The sequence below is a fragment of the Cupressus sempervirens genome, chromosome 10, assembly GCF_028749045.1.
Source record: "Cupressus sempervirens isolate cs-2001-9-10 chromosome 10, ASM2874904v1, whole genome shotgun sequence".
NCBI lineage: Eukaryota > Viridiplantae > Streptophyta > Pinopsida > Cupressales > Cupressaceae > Cupressus > Cupressus sempervirens.
The window spans coordinates 354,328,731-354,353,261 of NC_143127.1; the positions used below are offsets into that span (position 1 = coordinate 354,328,731).

Genomic DNA, 24,531 nt, shown 5'->3' on the forward strand with positions numbered 1-24,531 from the left:
CTAACTGTTCATAGGATCGATCACCATGAATGTGATAGCATTGACTCCACCCTAATTGGCATCTCTATTGCTACTAGAATTGGTAATAATAATGAGATAAAAGTTCATTGTCTTTTTGTCTCTATAAATAAACTAGTAGTTTATCATCTTCAGATATGTTTCGATAAACAAAATAAATTGTAAAACTATTGCAGCATACCATATACTGGTTCAAAAAGTCATTTTCGTGTAAGTTGAAATTCCTGAGAGTAATGGTGAATATTTTACTACACAACACAAATACGATCCTAAATAAAAAGCCACTACCAACAATGGACGATACTCACGGCCATAATTTATTTGCTCCAGAGTTTGATATTTTTCCAGCGAGATTCCATGCAAGATGACATGTCCTTCTGAGCATACACTCCACACTTGAAATAATAACTATCACCCCCTGTCACATTAACAGTTATCCTCTCCTCTCCATCCACAAACACAGTCACGATTCTCAGATCTGTATCATGAATCATATTCAGATGAAACCAACGGTCATAAATATCTGGTGACACAACTTCGGCATGGTATCGCTTGAGATCTCCAGCCACAGCATCCAACATTATGACAGTGGCGTGTACAACGTAGCCATGAATCTGCATCACACAAACTCCATCCGTCCCTCTCGGAACATACCCTTCGCCCTCGAATTGCCATATCCCACTTTTATAGTCCTTTCCCTGCAATACACCACCTAATATAAATTAAACAAACACAATTGAATATTGGGGCATATTATGTAAATTGTAGGAATAGAAAATAAATGACTAACGACTATGCGAATTTCTGTCCTGGGCCTGGTGGTGCTGTTGGGATTATGAGGTTTGTCAGAGCTGTAAACCCACATGTCATGGACGCCATCGGTGAAACTGTAACGCTCGGAGAGGTTTTTATCATATGGTTTTTGTAGCTCAATGTTTGCGTCAGTTAATGTCTGCTGAGTGAAACCATCAGTTGGTGACCCAGTCGCACTTCCTATCAAAACCAGAAACCCACATAAGAGAGGAAACATCGTGGCCATTGAGAAATTTGAAGAATTGCAGGCAAAAAGTGCGTCTAACATATCCAATCCTCTGCTTATTATAGAGGGCAGACATTAAGTTGTACTACATCCAATCATCTGCCTTATTGGTTCTGCAGACCCTTGAAAGTTAAATTGAGATATCCGTCGCTATGAAATCGTTAACCTAGGTAATATTGATTTTCCTGTCTTGATCCGTGTATTTTACCAAGGTATTATCGACACTCTAAAACAATTTAGGGAGAAAATCTGCCAAACAAGAATGAGCTCATAGTGATTGGGAATTTAATTTTTATTAGAATATTTAAATTGAAAAAATATTATATAGTATTTTTTATAATAATAATATATATAATAGTATTTCTTAAAAGATTGTATAATATAAGTATATATAATATTTTTAATTAAATAAAATAAAATTGTAAACTATAATATTAATTTTTTTATAAAGTATCAAATTATCATGTATTGCAATCCGAGTTAAAATGGTATAAATGCCATTATTAAAAATATAACTCTAAAAAACTATCACGTTTTACAATCCATGAAATTCTATCCATATAAGAGTTAAAATGATTCCTCCAATTAAGTTATAGAAAAACATTTTATACAAATTATTAAGTTAAAAAGCTTACATCGAACTATAAACAATGTATTGATTTTATAATTAAATTTAAAAATGACAAGTTTAAACTATTATAAAGGAAAACTTTTAATCACGAGTTAACACATGAAATGCAAAATGTATCACAAGAGTACTTAGTCTACGACAAGTACTAATAATTAACTAACTTTAAATTATTTTTCTCATCTTATCTTAAGTAATTAAAATAAGGTCATAGTCATCTACAAATTCAAATAAATTAATATTCTTAGTACAATAACTAAACTTAAAAATGGTAACGATTTTATAATCAAATTTTCTTGTACATTATATTTTATCATAATTTTACAATAATATCTAAAATGAAGGAGTTCTAATAATTAAATTTCATGCACAATAAGTAAATATAATATATTAAACAAAATGTAGCTATTCTCTTTTGGTCCTGTTCTAATTATTAGATCTATCAACATTGTTTTTATCACAATTTTAAAATAATAAGTAAAATTAATTATTGATAATAAAAATAATAAAGACATTTAATATTAAATTTCTATATTAAAAATAAAATTATTAATATTAAGTTCTATTTTTAAATCCTTAAATCATAGTATTGAATTATTTTTTTAATGAAAACTATTACATTATTAGGAAATATAAATTGAATTCACAAGTCTGTAACAATAATGAAGGTATTTCAATGTAAAGTATGTAAAATTTGTTTTTATTTTGTCAAGCCTTTATTTTTCTATTTAGTATACGTTGAAAAAAAAAAACTATAGGAGTTTGTAATACGATTATTGTTTCCTATAGAAGCTAGATACTATGAATTACATATACATAAATAAATCTATCACTGGATCGTGAATAAGGAAAGATAAATTTATATAACATCACATTCTAATCACAACCAAGTACACCTCCCAAGATCATCTGACCACTTTGATACTTTCCATCTCTACTACTCTAGGAAGTAAACTACCTCCTGGTGGTTCAATGTAGCAACTGGTGCAATTTACACTTTCTAGTGAGGATTAATGTTATTCTACCTTTCTCTATTTCTTTTCTCTTTTAACTCCTCTACAAACTATCTCATGGTCATGTCAAAATCATCCATTACTATTTTAGTGGTAGTGTATTCAAAGGAAACCTCTTTCTTTTGTATCTTAATTGCTCCTTCATTGAACAACTTCAAAAATTTATCTTCTCTGATGAGGTTAAGGGGCTTTCTAATGAATGGTTCATGAGGCACAACACTTGGTGAAGGTTTCTCAAATGGGTTTGTGAGAAGAGTGGTTTTAACCATGGAAGAAACTTCATAGTTAAGCACTCTCGAGATGGAGTAGTAATGGGATGGGTGACCTCCAAGGAAGTCTTGGTGCTTCACCTCTATGAGGATCACCTAGATCTAATGAGACCTAAGTGTTCTATATATTCTCATGAGAGTTGGATTCATGTGTGAATCAATACTCATGATACATTGGTCAATGAGTTTGAATGAAAAACTACACAATTAAATCTTGATAGCAATATCATAATTTGACCTGCTCTTGAAAATACCTCCTACTTATCAATTAATGAGCTTTAGGTGATCTTAAATGAATGGTTCATGAGGTAGAACACTTGGTGAAGTTTTTTCAAATGGGGATGCAAGCTGAGTGGGTTTAACCATGGAAGAAACTTTGTAGTTAAGTGCACTTGAGATGGAGTAGGATTAGGATGGGTGACCTCCTGGGAAGTCTTGGTGCTTCACCTCTATGAATATCACCTATATCTAGTGAGTGCTAAGTGTTCTATTTGTTCTCATGAGAGATGGATTCATGTGTGAATCAATACACATGATAAATGGGTCAATGAGTTTGACTCAAAAACTACATAGTTAAATCCTAATTGAAATATCGTAATTTGATCTAATCTAGAAAAAATACCTCCTACTTATCAATTGATGAGCTTAAGGGGATTTCTAATCAATGGTTCATGAGACACAAAACTTAGTGAAGGTCTTGTGAATTTGGTAGTAAGAAGAGTGGGTTTAACCATTGAGGAAAATTCATAGTTGAATGCACTCAAGCTGGAGTAGTACTACGATGGGTGGCCTCTTGGGAAGTCCCAGTGCTTCAATTTTGTGAGCATCACCTAGATCTAATGAGTACTAATTATTCCATTTATTCTCATGAGATATGGATTCATGTATAAGTCACTACTCATGATACATGGGTCAATGTGTTTGACTCAAAAACTAGATAGTTAAATCTTGATAGTAATATCATAATTTGACTTAATGTGGAAAATAACTCCTACTTATCAATTGATGGGCTTAAGTAGCTTTATAATAAATGGTTCATGAGGAAAAAAACTTGGTGAAGGTTTTTTAAATGGGGTTACAAGAAGAGTTAGTTTAACCATGGAGGAAACTTCATAGATAATAAGTGTGCTTGAGCTTGAGTAGTACTTGGATGGATGACTTCCCTAGAAGTCCCAGTGCTTCACCTTTGTGAGTGTCACCTAGATCCAATGAGTGCTAAGTATTCCAATGAGTGGAACACTACCCATGATACATGGGCGAAAGAGTCTGACTCAAAAACTACATAGTTAGATCCTGATAAGAATATCATAATTATTTCATTTTGTTTAACAATGAGAGCTTAATAGAAATGCAATGATATATGAGTCCCTATAGAGACTCACCAAAGTGATAAAATTTACTAAAAATATAATTTTTCCTTAACTTACTAATGTGTCATAGAAAATTAACTATAAGATTAGACTAAAATAATTTACAAGATTTATTAAGGAAAAATATATTTCCATAAATTGAATGATGAATTCTAAAGTTTATATTAATATGCATACCAAAGAATCCCCACATTTTAGAAGAAAAGTTGTTATTAAAAGATACACATCAAGAATTTTTAATATTTATAATAGGTTCAAATGATTGGTTTCCCATTTAGCTTCCTTAAAGGTAACATATTTAGGTGAGAGATTTGAATGTAGTTTAGTCCAAGAAGGAGGGACTAGATCAATGTTTCAAGTAGAGTTAAAGTAGTTTAGCATTTCACTTGAGTCAGCGACAGTCCTATAGATATACTTGGTCTTGGTAAGGGAAATTAATGTAAAATTTGGTCATTAATACCAATTAATCCTAATGATATTATGCTCACACAACTTTAGCAAGTTTTTAATATTGTAAAAATCCCTTAGCTTAGTAGAAGTTTTCAATTGAGATGGAGGAATATTAAAAATGATTTGTAATTATTTCCAACTAAAAAGTTATCCATTTTTTATGTTATAAACAAAGACTTCAAAATTCTTTTAAGTCAGTTTCTTTTTAAGGTATCCTGAATAAAAGCTATTGGCTTTTCTCCATAGTAGAGAGTTCACAGAATAGATCTATCACCATAGGTCCTCTTATTATTGTCAAATGTAATCTTATCTATGATAAGGTATCTAAATTTATCCAAAATATTCCAAAATGACTAAAACACATTAAATCCTACAATTTTGACCTCTAGTTTTCTTGTTGATAAGTGTGTCAAGGGAAATATGAATCAAGAAAGTAATTGTAAGTTCATCACAAAACCAAGCACACCTCAAAAGGATGGAGCCTAAGGAAATAGATTGTTTTGAGTCAACCCTCATAGGTGGTAAGAGTTAGAAAGTTAACTCAATCCAATGGACAAAGGATCACCAACTCAAGCTAAGATCTAATTATTATGGAGGAAGACAAATAGTGACACTTGTCCTTGAGATTTTAACTAGTTACTTCTAAATCCAAGAAAGATACAAAAAGTAAAGTAGACAAGTACTTTAAATGAAAGTGCTAAATTGACAGAGGTTAGAAAGGAACTTATCTTTGAGATTTTGAGCCTTAATATCTTAGTATTATCTTTCTTTTAGGAGGGAGTGAAATCAAAACTAGACTTGAAATTGAGAGACGAATGAAACCCAAAAATCTTTTGATGACCTTCCAAGGATGAAGTGGTGCATCATGGGACAACTAGTGTATCAAGGAAAGGTGTTTGGCATTGATTTTGTTTTTTTTGTTCTACTAAATGACAAAAAGGGTGCTCCAATCTATAATTTCTTTTCTTTTGGGATATCTTCTGATATCTAAATTATGGAGTTGGGTGGCTATATAGTGGTTTGTCTTTCTCAACCCCCCATTTTGGTAGTTTCCACCTTGATGGAGAGCTGATTTGTGTAATGTACACGTGATGCTTGTGTATAAGCTTGGAATATGCAAATTCAAGGATCCAAATTCTTAGATCCAAAACCTAGTAAGAAGTACTGTACTTGAATGCGGATGATATAGTAATGCATATATCTGAGGATAACATAGAAAATAGACCAAGCCTTCAAGGCTAAAGTACTTGAGGTGATACTCATGATATGTGTTCACTAATCCATGGTGGAATCATGAATTCTTGAATTGAATGTGAGAAGGAAGATATATAACTCTCTTTCTTCAAAGGATGTTTTCTAAGTCCCCTTGCTTCCATTTTATAAATGTGATAAGAAAAATTGGGATGTTAGCAATAGGTTGTCCACATGAGAATGCTTTCTTGATTGTAAGTATGCTTTCTTGCTTGATAGTCTACATGCATATTATGTAACCTTGTATTCTATGAAATAAATAAATTGAGGGTTTTTTTAATAGGATCCAAATTTATTTCCTTCCATAGGCTGACTGGGATCAAAGACCTAATTCTGTATCAACCCCCAATTATATTTTTAATTATTAGGATTCAATATGGGACTAAATTACGGGTGAAATGTACCCCTGATTGGCCCATCATGGGTGCAATATTTTCCTAATTGACTAGTGGTGCACTACACCCATAATAATTAGGTTCAACATTCCCTAGGATTTTCTCAAGACTCAAAAATAAGTCCTAGAATCCATAGATCAAGTCTAGATTCCAAGGAAATTATACCATTTTGATGTGTAAAGGCTTTATGTTAAATTTAAAGAGAAATGAAAGGGGAGGACCTAGATGAATAGATCCTACCTCAAGTTTGTCATTATAGAGAGCGAATGTTGAGTAGGACTTATTAGTTCCTACCTAGATCCATTTAAGAGGAGGATAGGTGAGAGATTTAACTATAATTTTATACATTCCCTTATTTTGATTTGGTTATAAATGGTCATAACTTGAAGTGATTAAAATTTAGGATGGTTCATTTAGCCCCTAGTTTAGCTATAGATATGACACCTACATGAATATGTAAGCTAATGTAAACAAAACTTTTTAAAGAAAAAATGATATAGCAATGCCAAAGTGCCACACGATCCTACAAGAAGTTTAGTATCCACAACATGTAGAATATGTATTCTAGTGGAATGCCAAAATTACCTAGATCTTACTAAGGATGATTCTAGGAGGTTCATAGGTGCCCATATGCCCCCACTCCTATTTCAACTTCCTCTTTTTAGAAAGGTAAAAAATGATGATAGAGCTAACCCTAAGAACAAGTAATGATAATTTAAGTAAAAAGACATTCAAAATTAGTGAAGAAGTCACCAAAAAATCTCTTTTCTAGATTTAAAAGAAAGATAATTTAATCATGATATTCAACTCTTTTGGAGGTAGAAAAATCATTATCAATAGGGTTATTACCATTAATTTGTTACATTCATAGTTTGAAGAAGTGAAAGAGTACTCAAAATGAAGAAGGAGGTTGAACCCACAAGGATGGAGGTTTTGAGAGTTTGTCATAGTTAGAGACTTGCTTCCTAAACTAAGTGTTTGAGTAATTTAATTTGAGTATTTTTATGGATTTATTTGAGTTTTCAAATGAATTTGATGTAAATTTTGGGTAGGAGGTTGATGCTAACTAACCAGGTTGACAATGATGAGGAAGATTGGCCTTGATCTAAGGGAGATTAACCTTGAATCAAGGGTTGTTGGACCTAATTAGGGGATGTCAACCCTAAATTAGAGGAATTTGGTCCTGATGAGGGGAAGTTTACCCTTACCCAACATAATCATATTGACTCCGAATATGAGGGTATGTGTAGGATCATGGTCAACCAAACTATGGCCTTAAGTGGCAATGAAAAACCAATAAATTAGGGTTATGTTAACCTAACACATAATTTTAAAGTATTTATGGGATTTATATCTAAATTACTAGGCCTTATCTAGAGAAAAAATTATTTGATTTATCAAAATTTTGGATTTTAGTGTAGTACTACAAAAAATTCAAGGCAAAAATAAAAAGTAAGTGTATGTCTAACTAGCTTAATCAAAATCAAATGATAATATTTTTTAATATAATTATAGATAAAAAAATAAGATTCATTCCTAGATGTGATGCATATTTATGGGTATTTTTATTCCAAATAAATAATTAAATATGAATTTTCTACTCTAACTTTTCTAGAATAAAAAAACTTTTGTGCCTGCCCACCTTAACTAATTGAAAACTTTACATAACTAATTAATTTTTTTTTACTTATATTAGGAAAATCATAGAACATGATGCAACTTTTGGATTTCAAAAATGTTATACCATTTGAAAGTTATAGCTATTTTTCAATCAATATGTCAATTAATAGTTTACAAACATCTTCATTAAAAATTAACTAACAAATACTTATTGAACTTGGAATTTGACAACAATTATGTCAATGGAATCTTGAGAGTGTTATAAAAAACCCTTTTCATTTCATTGAATTTTGACAAAAAAAATATTGTCAAATGGCTACTCAAAGTCTAAATGTCATTGAAACCTATCTCAAACACATTCTTTGAGTTGACCAAATAGGTTTTGTGAATACCAAGCCTAATCATGTACTCGATACTAGATCAGGTACCTGATGTGAAATTGGGTACTCGAAAAGTGGCAACCAAAATTTTTCCCAAAGATTCATAGCCTAGATTTTGGAGGGAAACTACAATTTGGGAAGTGTGGAGATCATTATTATTATCATATATAGTAGTATTATATTATTATTATTATTATATATAGTAATATATATCATTATTATGATTAAATATAATATAGTGACATATATAATTATAATTATTAAATATAATATAGTAATATATGTGATTATTATTAATATTAAATATCCTATACTAATATATATGATTATTACTATTATATAGTCTAGTAATATATTATTACTATATTAAAATATATAGTATTATATTATTATTGGTAAATATAATATTATCATGAAATGTGTTGAAAGGGGTCATAAGTAGTTCTATGACCCCTTTTGACCCATACGATCAAACAAAATAGGTCCCTAGGGGTCCTAGGACTCCTGGGGACATATATTGTCATGAAATGCGTCAAAAGGGGTCATAGGTTGTCTTATGATCCATTTCAATCCATTCAATGAAATGAAATAGGTCCCTACTAGGGACATATGTTGTCATAAAATTCATTGAAAGGGATCATAGGTAGCCTATGACCCCTTTTGACCCATTCGATTAAACCCTACAACCCGTAGGGACATATGTTATCATGAAATGTGTTGAAAGGGGTCATAGGTAGTCTTATGACCCCTTTCAATAGATTCGATCAAACAAAATAGGTCTGTATGGATCCTAAGACCCTTACGAACATATGTTGTCATGAAATACATGAAAATGGGTCATAAGTTGTCTTATGACCCCTTTTGACCCATTCGATCAAATGAAATATATCCCTAGGGGTTCTAGGACCCCTAGGGACATATGTTGTCATGAAATGTGTTGAAAGGGGTCATAGGTTGTCCTATGACCCCTTTTGACCCATTCAATCAAAGGAAATAGGTCCCTAGGGGTCCTGCAATCCCTCTGGACATATGTTGTCATGAAATGGGTCAAAAGGGGTCATAGGTTATCTTATGACCCATTTTAACCCATTCAATCAAATCAAATAGGTCTTTGGAGGTTTTGGGACCACTAGGGATGTATGTTGTTAAGAAATACATTGAAAGGGGTCATAGGTAGTCATATGACCCCTTTCAACCCATTCAATCAAATGAAATAGGTCTCTAGGGCTCCTAGGACCCCTAGGGATATATGTTGTCATGAAATGTGTTGAAAGGGGTCATAGGTTGTCTTATTACCCCTTTCGACCCATTTGATTAAACAAAATAGCTCCCTAAGGATCCTATCCCTAGGTACATATGTTGCCATGAAATTCATTGAAAGGGGTCATAGGTTGTCTAATGATCCCTTTCAACCCATTCAATAAAAAAAAAAAAGGTAACTCGGGCTCCTAGGATCCCTAGGGACATATGTTGTCATACAATGTGTCAAAAGGGGTCATAGGTTGTCCTATAATCCCTTTTGACCCATTCTATCAAATGTAATAGGTCCTTGTGGGTGCTAGGACCCCTAGGGACATATATTGTCATGAAATGCATTGAAAGGGGTCATAGGTTGTCCTCTAACCCCTTTCAACCCATTCAATACAAAAAAATAGGTCCTTTAGGGTCCTAGGACCCTTAGGGACATATGTTGTCATGAAATGCATTGAAAGGGGTCATAAGTTGTCCTATGACCCCTTTTGACTCATTCGATCAAACGAAATGGGTCCCTAGGCTTCTTAGGACAAATGCATCAAAAGGGGTCATAGGTTGTCCTATGACCCCTTTGGACCCATTCAATCAAACAAAATAGGTTATTAGGGGTCCTAGGACCCCAAGGGACATATGTTGTCATGAAATGCATTGAAAGGGATCATAAGTTGTCCTATGACCCCTTTCTACTCATTTGATCAAATCAAATAGATCCCTAGGAGTCCTAGGATCCCTAGGAATATATGTGTCATGAAATATGTCGATTCAACCCATTCGATCAAATGAAATTGTTCACTAGGAGTTTTCAAACCCCTAAGGACATATGTTGTCATGAAATGCATTGAAAGGGGTCATTGATTGTCCTATAACCCCTTTTGACCCGTTCTATCAAACAAAATGGGTCCATGTGGGTCCTAGGACCCCTAGGGACATATATTTCCATGAAATGCATTGAAAGAGGTTATAGGGTGTCCTATGGTCCCTTTTTACCCATTCAATCAAACAAAATAGGCCCCTCAGGGTCTTAGGACCCTTACAGACATATGTTATCATGAAATGCATCGAAAGAGGTCATAAGTTGTCCTATGACCCCTTTTGACCCATTTGATCAAACAAAATGGGTCCCTAGGCTTCTTAGGATAAATGTATCAAAAGGGGTCATAGGTTGTCCTATGACCTGTTTTGACCCATTCAATCAAATAAAATAGGTCGCTGAGGGTCCTAGGACCCCAAGTGACATATGTTGTCATGAAATGCATTGAAAGGGGTTATAGGTTGTCCTATGACCCCTTTCTACCCATTCAATCAAACAAAATAGGTCCTTGGGAGTCCTAGGACCCCTAGGGATATATGTTGTCATGAAATGTGTTGATTCAACCTATTTGATCAAAAGAAAAATAGGTCCCTATGAGTGGTTAGACCCCTAGAGACATATATTGTCATGAAATGCGTTGAAAGGGGTCTTAGGTTGTTCTATGACTCCTTTGGACCCATTCGATCAAATGAAATAGGTTCCTAGGGGTCCTAGGATTCCTAGGGACATATGTTGTCATTAAATGTGTTGAAAGGGCTCACATGTAGTCCTATGACCCCTTTCGACCTATTTGATCAAATCAAATAGGACCATATGACCCTTAGGTACATAATTATAATATATGACTATATATGAAGTAGAATAATAATCATAACATATGACAATTAAATATAATAATAATATACATATACATATATATTACTATAAATTATATTTAATAAAATATTAATATATAATAATACACAATTTTCTTCACATTGCCCACACTTGCCAAATTTTCAATTCCCTCCAAATTTTGGGTGTCCATATTGGGTACTGTTGTCACTTAGGTTTGCACCCTTGTCCAAGCCCTATGCGCGAGGACAACCTAGTGAAACATGGAAAAAACCTCCAAGCTGTGGGACTTGAACTGCGAGGTTGAGTCTCCAGAGAAGGCTGGCTTCCTCTTACTGTCAAGGTGCACCTATCTATTCTCAGAAGGAAAAGGGAAAAGGAGAGCATTAAAGAAAATCTACCTAGTCTAATCTAAGGCGGTGATGCACCAAAACAGAGTGTTTAGACTCATTTCTGCCCATATATGCACTATGGAACTAGGGTAACATTCAAGGTCATACATTCATTTAGACTTATATCAACCAACAGCCACATACAGATCAGGAGACCAACTGAATAACACCAGGAACAAAAGGTTTCACTTGTATATTATTCAATATGCCAAAGATAGATACAGTATGCAGACCACTGATCTCAAAAATACATCAATGAGAGGCAAAACAATACACATACACGTTGATGGCTGAAAGAGATGATACAGGATGTCTATCTAGCTCAGAGACAAAGGGATTTTTACACCGCAAGTCTGCAAGTAGCAGTAGAGAAAATCAGGAAGAGTCTACCCTAAGAACAGATCACCAAATTTCCTTTATAGATTAGGCATAACTAAAGGTTTCTGCATTACATTCACTTCTCACCTACTGGCATTAACTTTCCATCCTAAGAATCCAATCAAAAATCTGATTGAACATGGCCTGCATACCAAGAAATCTGATATCCCTCTGAGAAAGAGCCTAGAGAAGACAGGAATGGTGCCACAACATTCCTTGACATGGTAGATGGATCGACAGGATGGATGGGATGTCTTCCTGCACTTGGCATTCATTCTGAGTTGGTAGCAATTAATCCCACTATCAGATTGTGGCAAAACCCAAATTTCTCATCATTCATGATTTGTGCACCCATCAGAATCGATCAGTCAAACAGGCTCGACGAGCCAATTGGGCCATGCAGGCCAATCGCACCTTCGATCTCGCCACCCTGGCAGTCTCTTACATTTGACTGGGCGCTTACCACCCTTTTCGTGCAACTGGGCACTATGTCGCTATCAAAAAAGTCTTCGAAGATCTCGATAGCGCCATAGCGCCTAAGGGTTTCAACCTGACTGCGCCACATTTCATCATCTTGCCGTAACCTTATGTTAACCGCCATGTCGACTGCAACAATTGCAATGACTGCCAACCGCTAACCGTCTTACTTACTGCGCTTCCAAATCCAGGCCCACGAGGACACGCGGCGCACGGGTGCTAACTCGCTATCATAAAACTCGCACGGCTTCTCCATGGCGAGATAGCGCCTGTCGCTGATCTCCGTAGATCTGACGATCACAAAACCTGACCTCCCGCGACCCTCCTTCTCTATTGATTCGCTGAGCCTACTGATACGTGGCGTCTCCTTGTTGGTCTGTTGGTTACTTAAATCTGATTGCACCGACGACATGAAATGTGGCCCTGCCAGGACACGTGGCGCACGGGCGCTATGTCGCCGATGTTAACTCCCGGGCAGTTCTCGATAGCGAGACAGCACTAGTCGTAGATCCCTGTGAATCTGATAATCGTGAAGACTCGCCATTCGTGCTGAGACTACTGGGCCCACTATACGTTGTGCACTGACTCATACACATGGCACTTCCCTATTAGTTTGATGAAACACTAGCTGGCAACCCAAGACCTGATCCGTAGAGCGACAACGTGTCAGCTAGGTGCCATGTCGCTATGCAAAAATTGAGACCAAATTCCCATAGCACCATAGTGCCCACTGACAGCATGCTCTGAGATTTACATGTGTCCCCATCCAATTTTCCACATCGACTGCGCTTGCACAGTACCCACTGGGACCTATCCATCTGATCATTCCTTGCCACGATGAACTTTCCATTTGGGCGCTATGTCGCCATCGAAAAACGCATGGGTTTTTCGTTGGTGCCATGGCGTCTTGCCATTTTTTGAAACCTCCAGGCCGTGAAACTTGTTTGCCCACCGCCATGAAACTTCTAACTACCGTACTCTGCGATCTGCGACCGGACCCATCCCACTCGGCGCCATGTTTGCAACTGCACCGCACTCTGGATGACACTTGGCAATCCTTGGTGAGACTTGGTCCTGTCGATCCACGTGGCGGATGGTCGCTATGTTGCCATGATAAAATTCATGCATCTCCGCCATAGTGAGATGGCACCATCCGTTGATGCGACCCAATCCGACGATCGTGAGGACTCGTCATACCTTGTGCTTCCGCCCTCTGTGTCGATACACCTGGCATTGCCTTGAGACACGGCCCCACCTGACACGTGTCACTAGGGCGCGATGTCACTGTCATAACCCTCGTGCAACTCCTCCATAGTGCGATGGCGCTTACCATTGATCCAAGCTTATCTGACGATGGTGATCGTAAGCCCCGACTGTGTTAGCCGTGCTAACAAAAACTTTGACCTGGCACACGTGGTTCCTTCTGATTTGTCGCCGCAACACTTGATTCTGCCTGTTGTTGAAACTTTCCGCTATGAATATTTCGACCGGGCGCTATGTCGCTAGGGAGATTTTTTGACCGATATGCGATAGCGACATAGCGCCAAGGGCGTCGAAGAACCTTTTCTAACCCGCGGAACACCAGACCCACCCCTGCAACGTGTCGTCAGGGCATCATCGCGCTATAATAAATATCGTGCATTTCCTTTATAGCGTGATGGCGCTAACCATCGGTACCGCTTATATCTGACGGCCAAAAACTTGCAGGTCATAACATTAAAATACTAATTCGAGACTAACCATTGCACAAGCCACACTTTCAAATTTAAATTCTTGGCAGTAAAACCAGAAGTAACACTTCTGGCGACTCGCAGGGGGCATGAGCTTGCTCAATGCATGATCAGTGCCTGAGAATGATCTATTGGGCCATGGAGTCAGAAAAGAGGGCCTAGAAGGTACAGAACCAAGAGCTACAAGAAACCCTAACCCTTAATGAGGAAATCAAAACATTAAAAACCGTTGAACTATGGCTCTGTCTCTGCGACTTGGAAACAAAAACAGGACCTCCTGAGCAACCTAAGACTTGTCAAAACTTCAAGAACTGGCGACTCAAGAAGTGAGCCATGTGCACGCGCACTTATTGTAAAACAGGAACAATAGGAAGCAACTAAACTAACTATGTACATGGGTTCACAACCTTTTCAGAAATAGGGCTTTAGATGGATCCCATTGACTGGAATGGGCAGAATTTCACCATTTGGTCTGCTTAGCTGGAATGCATTGGCCTGTTTGCAACTGGAGATCAGATAAGGGCCACTCCATAGTGGATCAAATTTGGAGTGCCTTCCTAGTTTTTCTCTATCTGAGTCCCACTTGAGAACTAAATCTCCCTCTCTGAAGATTCTGGCCCTTGCCTTCTTATCAAAACTCTTCTTCATCTGCTGTTGGTGTATCTCCAGGGTTTGCATAGCTTTGTTTTTCTTTTCTTCTAGTTCAATCAATTCTGCCATTCTCACTGACATGGAACTATTTTCAACCAATTCCAGCTGATGAGCCAACTCCAAGGATGGGAATTCCAACGAGATTGGAACTCTGGCCTCCCTACCATATACCAGCATAAAAGGTGAATTCCCAATAGATCTCTTGGGTGTTATCCTAACAGCCCATAGAGCAGTCCTTAATTTTTTATGCCAGACCCTCTGATTGTCTTCTATCATTCTCCTTATGATTCTGATCAGATTTTTGTTGGAAGATTCAGCTAAACCGTTACCTTGGGGGTAGTAATTTGATGATGTGCTCAGATAGATATTGTGACTCATTCCCCATGCACAAATCTGGGTTCCAACAAAAGATTTGGCATTATCTGAGATGATAGTAGAAGGAGCACCAAACCTAGATACAATTCCATCAAGGAATTCAACAACTGATGGCTCTGTAGCATCCTTCAAGGCAACTGCCTCTGTCCACCTAGTGAAATAATTGGTAGCAGCCAAGATCCATTTATGACCTACACTAGATGGAGGATTAATGGGGCCTATAAAATCCAACCCCCACTGGGTGAAGGGCTGATCCACCTGAATAGGATGAAGAGGAAGAGCTGCAAGTCTCTGTTTGCTTGATAAAAAAGCACATTTCTCACATTTTCTCACATACCTATAACAATCATGGAACAGAGATGGCCAATAATATCCAACCCTCATGATCTTCATGGCGGTTGTTGTTGCAGAGAAGTGGCCACCATCAGGGCCATCATGAAGTTCTTTAATCATCCTCTCAACCTGATCCTCTTCAATACATCTCGACAGGGTCCCATTAAAATCCCTCCTGAATAGGATATCATCAATCACAACATAGGGAATGGACTACAGTCTATATTGTCTTCTTTTAGCTCTATCCAATCCCTGAGGGTATCCATTCCTTGATAAAAAGTTCCTCATGTCATCCATCCAGCTCCTTGGGGCATTAACATTTCTCTCCTCCTGCTGCTCTGCAATTACCATAGCAGTCCCTTCATTTGAATCCTGACCTGATAACATTTCTTTGCATAATCCTCTCCCTCTTACCAATTTGGTAATCTGAATATCAACATCATATTCCATTACCCTAGTGATCCATCCAGCTCTCTTTTCACTGATGTCCTTGCTTAACAGGAAGTCTTTTACACTCGCATGGGGCACCAACAAATGGATCCTATTGTGGGATAAGAGGTGTCTAAATTTCTTCAAGGCTCTAATGACTGCAAGGGCTTTCTTCTCAACAAAGCTATACTTATCTTCATATTCCTTGAGTCCTTCACTAAAGAAGGCTTTGGGCTGCTCCTCATTCTTATCATTTGTCTGAGTCAAGACAGCAGAAACACTTGACTCACCACCTAAAGTGTAGAGGATGAAATCTTTCTCAAAATTTGGGTTCATGAGAGTGGGGCCCGAGGCTATGGCTACCTTGATTTCTTCAAAACTCTCCTTCCCCTCCTTGGTCTATGAGAAGACCATATCTTTCTTAAGCATGGTTGTGAGGGGTTTCACCATGATGGCAAGATTAGGTATAAACCTTCTTACAAAATTTATCCTACCAAGGATACTTTGTAGCCCCTTCTTGTGTTTAGGGAGAGGAAGGGCAAGTATTACTTTTGTTCTTTCTGGATCAATGGTCAACGCATCCTTAGATACAATGTGTCCCAGTAATTTTCCTTGGCTTGTAGCAAAGACACACTTGGCTGGGTTGAGGGAAACCCCAAACTCTCTACATCTTATAAATACCTGTCTCAAATGATCAAGATGATCTTCTACGTTCTTGGAATATACAGTTATATCATCAAGGTATACTAAGACAAACCTGGTGATTAATCTTTTGAAAGCCACCTCCATTGCCTTTTGGAATGTGGCACCTGCATTTGTTAGTCCAAATGGAATCTTGCAATAAGCATAGGTGCCCCATTTAGTAGTAAATGTTATCTTATATCTGTCAGATTCTTTAACCAACACTTGGTTATAACCAGAAAATCCATCAAGAAAAGAGAACCTCCTTGACCCACTGACCTTGGACAGAATTTGCTCCATAGAAGGGAGAGGATGGTGATCCTTAAGGGAAGCCTGATTAAGATCCCTAAAGTCCGCACACAATCTGATTTCTCCATTCTTCTTCCTTATAGGGACAAGGTTAGCCACCCATGATGAGTGTTTGATAGGAAAAATTATGTTAGCTTCAATCAACTTGGATAGTTCCTTCCTCATTAAGGGTTCAATCTTCGGATTCACTGGCCTCTATTTTTGCCTTACTAGTTTGACCCTATCAACTAAATCTATGGTATGCTGAAACAAACTAGGGTCAAACCCCCTTAAGTCATCATATGTCCAAGCAAACACATCATTAAATTCTTGACATAGATGAATGAAATTTTCTTGCTCCACTTTAGAACATACCTTCCCCATGTTAAGAGATTTTCCATCCGCAATAGTAACTGGGGCATGATCATCCTTTTCTGTAGCTAGATTTATTCCTTTGCCTCTTGTCTGATCATCAGGATTAAAGACACTTTCCAAGGTAATGAGATCCTTGGGCAACTTGTTGGAACTGAGGTGAATGATTTGGTCACCATACTAATCTTGTAGTCTTGACTGATTTCTTTCTGAAAATTCTACTTCATTCTGCAAGAAACTCACAATCTGCTCATCAGACTCAAACACTTGCCAATGAGTATTATTATCAGGAACAACGGGCCTTACTACCACCCTTATTTGTTACTTCTCTTCCTCAAGATTCCCTGGCACATCATAAGATGCACCCACTGCTGCAAGTCTATCAGCATATTTGTTTTCTTTCCTAGGAATGCTCTGGATATTAAATGCTTGGAAACCCTCAAGTAAATCCCAGACTCTGTGTTTTTAGGACTTAAGCAAGCCATTTTTGGTGATATTCTGATTTCTCACTTGGTTCACTACCAGCTCACTGTCTCCATATACTTTCAAGGCTTGAATTCCCCTCTTTTGGGCAAGTAGGAGACCTTGGATCAAAGATTCATACTCGGCCACATTATTGGTACAACTAAATTGGAGCCTAAAAGAGAAGTAGTATCTTATTTGTGCAGGAGAGATCAACATAACACCAGCCCTTGATCCATTTCTATTCCTTGAGCCATCAAAGTACATACTCCATATTCCACTTATGTCATCATTAGCTCCAACAAGCTTAGGAACTTGAGCCTCCTTCTCTATTATGCAATATGTACTAAGGCCTGTCTCAAGAGTTTTCGACATAGGCTCAAACTGACATGTATTTTCCCACTCATCTAAGAAGAAATCAGGAATCTCTGTTATGGAGGTGACAGGCTCATTTACTATGTCATTTTCATCCATCTCTAGAATAGGGCAATTCATATTAATGAAGTTGGGGGTGTAGGGTTCAGTGTGATGAAGGGCTTGAGGTTCTGCTCTAATTGAAGCATTGGCCCCATATCTGGTCTTAAATGACATATAAGACCAATCAGCAGATATGAATCCACCTATTTGGGCAGTGAAGTCTCTTGAAAGACAGATGGCAAAATAGGGCTTGACTTCAGCAACAGATATGTCTTGAATCATAGTACAACCAGGGCATGCATGTAGGGCCATTTCCACATTCCTAAGGATGCCTACAGTTTTGACAGTACTCCCATCTAGTTGTAACATATCCCTAATAATGGGCTCATATTTCATTCCTAAAGCATCAGCAACACACTTAGGCATTATTGAGCTACTAGCCCCCGAGTCTATCATGCAATTATGGACTAACTTGCCCCCTATAATCAGAGAAACATAGAATGGAGGAGGTCTAACCTTTTTATTTGTCTCCACATCACCTGCTGGTTGTACTAAACTAGTGTCACTCTCCATGGTAGATGACTGATCTTTGGGTTCAATCTTTTCCAATTCTTGCTGCAGCATCCTTTTCTGCATTGGTATGGTGGCAATAGCATCCCACATGGAAATGCTTACATTGTTTTTCTTCATTTGCTCTACCACACTCAAGGGTGCATTAGGAATTTTGGTGGAAACTTTGGGAGCTGTACCCATGAGAGGCTGAGATGGAGCAACATAGGGATCACTTGCATCCTCCTTTCTTGGACCTTGCCTTTGTTGTTGTGAAGTGTTTGTCTGCTCATTTGCTTTTTGTGTATGAGGTATAACACTCGAAGTTGAGGCCTTCTTAGGAGAAAGGGGGGCAGTATGTTCCATAGCTCTCTTCTTGTTTCTTGTGTTATGAGCAACGGAATCCTGGTTTACATTACAATGCTCCTCCATCTGGTGATTCATAAAAGAGCAATCACCCTGCCTCTGAATATATGAGGCCTCCTTGGGATGATCTTCCTTGTATGATTGCTTTACTGTGGACTCCTGGACAGTTAGGGCCAAATAAGATTCTGCCTTCTGACATAGGCAGTAGGCATAAGAATAGTTACATGAAGGACAGAAGTCTTGATCTTGGGCTAAGTTATTTTGAGGAACTAAAGCTCTATTCTGATTTGAGCTTGAAGCAGCAGCATGACTATTTTGCCTATTCTGATCAAAAGAGCTATTCCAATGATTAGGAGGCCTACCACCACTTGGAGCCTGATGTTGTAATTGGGGGGGCTTGCCACTTTGTGCTTGCTACCTTTCTAAGGCCACCACCTTGTTACTCATCTTTTGTATCAGAGAAAAACTATCCTCTAATCTCTTCCCTTGGTCCTTCAACTCCTTCCCCTACTCTTGCAATTTTTTATCCAGAGTCCTCTCTCTTTTATCTATATTCAGCACTAGACCTTGGAGCATTTCCTTGAGTTCATCTATTCCATTTGAGGATGTGGAAGCTTGGGGAACTAGAGTAAGGGCTTGTGATGTAGAAATTGTTGGAAGGGGGGCTATCACTGGTTGGTGGTTGGGAACATCAAGAAAGAAAGGCATAGGAGGCCTTGGAGCCAACTTTCCTCCTTGTATTAGGATGTTCTCAGCTTTTATAGCTGTCTCATAAGCATTCGATAATGTATCTCCTCCCATAGTTTGGATTGTAGTGGAAATGTCACTGTTGAAAGCTCTAAGGTAATGCAAGAAGGCATTACCAGGGGTAGGTTTCACTATAGTAGGTATTCTATCCCATGTCTTTTGGAATCTGTAATTAAAATCAGTCATACATTGATGGGGGGCTCTTTTTATTGTAGTTAGCTGCTCTAGTAGTGACAAATGGTCACTCTTATCCTCAAAATGTTTGCATAATCCTGCTCCTAGTCCATCCCAATCAATTATGGAACCATGAGCTAAGCCTCTATACCACTGTAATGCTTTTCCTTTTAAAGATGAGGCTAGAATTCTGACGGCAACATCATCTTCTATAATACCATGAATATTGTAGACATTTGCTACCTCTTGGATATGCTCTAAAGGGGAAATAGAAGTTTCACCAGTAAAATCAGGTATACTTTTTAGTGCAGATACTGGTATATCGTGTCTTTGGGCTAACAATAGAGGACTTCTACCATTAAAGGTGGCAAAAGCATGAACTCTTGGTTGTGCCATATAAACAAGTGTTCTATTGATGAGTGTTGATGGTAATCTAGGCTGAGTTCGAACAGTAGGGGGAGTAGAGACAGATCTTACAGGTATATCAACTGTTATTCTACCCCTAACTGGTGATAATGAAGTTCTAGTCCTTCTTCTCCTAGGATTTGAAAGAGAAAGCTCTTGATATTGAAATTTACCTCTAGAAGACGCCCTTGTTTCAGTCTTGGGCATGAATCACTACAAACTTGGTCTAGAACCAGACTTTTTTTGATGTTCAGAGTCACCAAGTACTTGAAGAATCAGCCTCTTGAAGGCTTAAAAATTGAAGCCAGCACTACTTCTTCAGCATTTAACTCTAGAATTCTTTCTTCTTGACACCAGTAGACCTAAAATCTTCTGATATGAGCCCCACCGGGTGTGCCAAAAATTGTTGTCACTTAGGTTTGCACCCTTGTCCAAGGCCTATGCGCGAGGACAACCTAGTGAAACATGGAAACAACCTCCAAGCTTTGGGACTTGAACTACGAGGTTGAGTCTCCGGAGAAGGCTGGCTTCCTCTTACTGTCAGGGTGCACCTATCTATTCTCAGAAGGGAAAGGGAGAAAGAGAGCATTAAAGAAAATCTACCTAGTCTAATCTAAGGCGGTGATGCACCAAAACAGAGTGTTCAGACTCATTTTTGCCCATTATGCACTATGAAACTAGGGTAACATTCAAGGTCATACATTCATTCAGACTTATATCAACCAATAGCCACATACAGATCAGGAGACCAACTGAATAACACCAGGAATAGAATATTTCACTTGTATATTATTCAATAGGCCAAAGATAGATACAGTATGTAGACCACTGATCTCAACAATACATCAATGAGAGGAAAAATGATACACATACATGTTGATGGCTGAAAGAGATGATACAGGATGTCTATCTAGCTCAGAGACAAAGGGATTTTTACACCACAAGTCTACAAGCAACAACAGAGAAAATTAGGAAGAGTCGACCCTAAGAACAGATCACCAAATTGCCTTTATAGATTAGGCATAACTGAAGGTTTCTGCATTACATTTAGTTCTCATCTACTGGCATTAAATTTCCATCCTGAGAATCCAATCAAAGATCTGATTGAACATGGCCTGCATACCAAGAAATCTGATATCCCTCTGAGAAAGAGCCTGGAGAAGACAGGAACGACGCCACAACATTCCTTGACATGGTAGATGGATCGACCGGATGGATGGGATGTCTTCCTATGCTTGGCATTCATTCCGAGTTGGTAGCAATTAGTCCCACTATTAGATTGTGGCAAAACCCAGATTTCTCATCATTCATGATTTGTGCACCCATTAGAATCGATCAGTCAAACAAGCTCGACGAGCCAACTGGGCCATGCAGGCCAATCACACCTTTGATCTCGCCACCCTGGCAGTCTCTTACATTTGACTGGGCACTTACCACCCTTTCCGTGTGACTAGGCACTATGTCACTATCGAAAAAGTCTTTGAAGATCTCGATAGCGCCATAGCGCCTAAGGGTTTCAACCTGACTGCGCCACCTTTCATCATCTTGTCGTAACCTTACGTTAACTGCCATGTCGACTGTGACGATTGCAATGATTGCCAACCACCGACTGTCTTACTTACTGCGCTTCCAAATTCGAGCCCACGAGGACATGCGGCACACAGGCGCTAACTCACTATCATAAAACTTGCGCGACTTCTCCATGGCGAGTTAGCGCCCGCCGCTGATCTCCGTAGATCTGACGGTCACAAAACCTGACCTCTCGCGACCCTCCTTCTCTATTGATTCACCGAGCTCACTGATACATGGCATTTCCTTGTTGGTCTATTGGTTACTTAAATCTGACTGCACCGGCGGCATGAAATGTGGCCCCTCCAGGACACATGGCGCACGGGCGCTATGTCACCGACGTTAACTCCCAGGCAGTTCTCAATAGCGAGACAATGCCAATCGTAGATCCCTGCGGATCTGAGGATCGTGAAGACTCACCATTTGTGCTGAGACTACTGGGCCCGTTGTACGCTATGTACTGACTCATACACATGGCACTTCCCTATTAGTTTGACGAAATACTAGCTGGCAACCCAAGACCTGATCCGTAGAGCGACCACGTGTCAGCTAGGTGCCATGTTGTTATGCGAAAATCAAGACCAAATTCCCATAGTGCCATAGTGCCCACTGATAGCATGCTTTGAGATTTACATGTGTCCCCATTCGATTCCTCACGTTGACTGCGCTTGTACGGTACCCGCTGGGACCTATCCGTCTGATCATTCCTTGCCACGGTGAACTTTCTATTTGGGCGCTATGTCGCCATTGGAAAACGCATGGGTTTTCCGTTGGCGCCATGGTGCCTCGCCATTTTTTGAAACCTCCAGGCCGTGAAACTTGTTTGCCCGCTGCCATGAAACTTTTGACCTGCCGTACTCTGCGATCTACGATCGGACCCATCCCACTCGGCGCCATGTCTGCAACTGCATTGCACTCTGGATGACACCTGGCAATCCTTGGTGAGACTTGGTCCTGTCGATCCACATGGTGGATGGTCGCTATGTCGCCATGCTAAAATCCGTGCATCTCCGCCATAGCGAGATGGTGCCATCCGTTGATGCGATCCAATCCGACGATCGTGAGGACTCATCGTACCTTGTGCTTTCGCCCTCCATGTCGATACACCTGGCATCACCTTGAGACACGGCCCCACCTGACACGTGTCACCAAGGCGTGATGTTGCTATCATAACCCTCGCGCAACTCCTCCATAGCGCGATGGCGCTTACTGTTGATCCGAGCTGATCCGACGGTGGTGATTGTAAGCCTCGACTGTGTTAGCCGTGCCAATAGAAACTCTGACCTGGCACACGTGGTTCCTTCTGATTTGTCGCCACAACACCTAATTCTGCCGGTCATTGAAACTTTCCACTGTGAATATTTCCGCCGGGCGCTATGTCTTTAGGGAGATTTTTCGGCCGATATGCAATAGCGACATAGCGCCAAGGGCGTCGAAGAACCCTTTTTGACCCGCAGAACACCGGACCCAGCCCTGCAATGTGTCATCAGGGCATCATCACGCTATAATAAATATCGTGCATTTCCTTTATAGCGCGATGGCGCCAACCGTCGGTACCGCTTAGATCTGACGGCCAGAAACTTGCAGGTCGTAACATTAAAATACTAATTCGAGACTAACTGTTGCACGAGCCACACTTTCAAATTTAAATCCTTGGCATTAAAATCAGAGGTAACAGGTACCTGATATCGTATTGGGTATCTGATCTTGGATCAGATACAAGATATGGGATCAGTCACTTGAAATATTGGCATCATTTTTCCAAAATATTCTCTCATTGCAGACCCAACAATGTTGTTTTTTAGGGTCCATTTTTAGAGGTTTAAAGAAATATGATTTCTTGGGGCCCATACAATTGAAAATATTGCTATAATATATGCTTAGGTGTCTGATATTGTTGTCTGAATGGGGAGTAGTAGTCATCGAAAGGATAAATGCAAAAAGAAGGTATCGAATGAAGACATTGCAGCATACAGGGACAAGGTAAATCACTAGAGGAAGAAATAAGGTATGTTAAATGTGAATCAAGTTGATGATGTATTGATCAAAGGTGAAATCATAGAGTCAGATAATGAATATGCATAGTTGGGGAATGAAAATGTATCAATTGATAATGATAATGTGAGGATTGAAAATTTAGTGAATGAAAATTTGGAGGATGGAAATTTACCAGTTCATAATGTAAATTGCATGATTGACCATGTTGAAAATGAAAATGCATAGGAACATTACATATCTCCTAATTATAATCCATGTGAAGGTTATATAACACCAAAATGGATAATTGAAATTGATGAAACAATTATTACCAATTTGGAAGGGAAAAATCACAAAGAACCATTATGTTATGGGCTTCAAGACTACATAAGATGTTTTTCGATAACAAGACAATAGTGGAGCAATG

At 38.6% G+C, this 24,531-nt stretch overlaps 1 protein-coding gene across 1 annotated transcript; it reads right to left on the reverse strand.

Moving 5' to 3' along the window:
- Positions 1-335: 335 nt before the first annotated feature.
- On the reverse strand, positions 336-12,703 carry LOC149534054 (citrate-binding protein-like). Its single transcript, XM_089805962.1, has 3 exons — positions 12,532-12,703; positions 809-1,011; positions 336-716 (listed from the first exon to the last, which is right to left on the reverse strand). Exons 1-3 carry the CDS (start codon positions 12,701-12,703, stop codon positions 336-338), a joined length of 756 nt encoding a protein of 251 aa, XP_089662088.1.
- Positions 12,704-24,531: the final 11,828 nt, after the last annotated feature.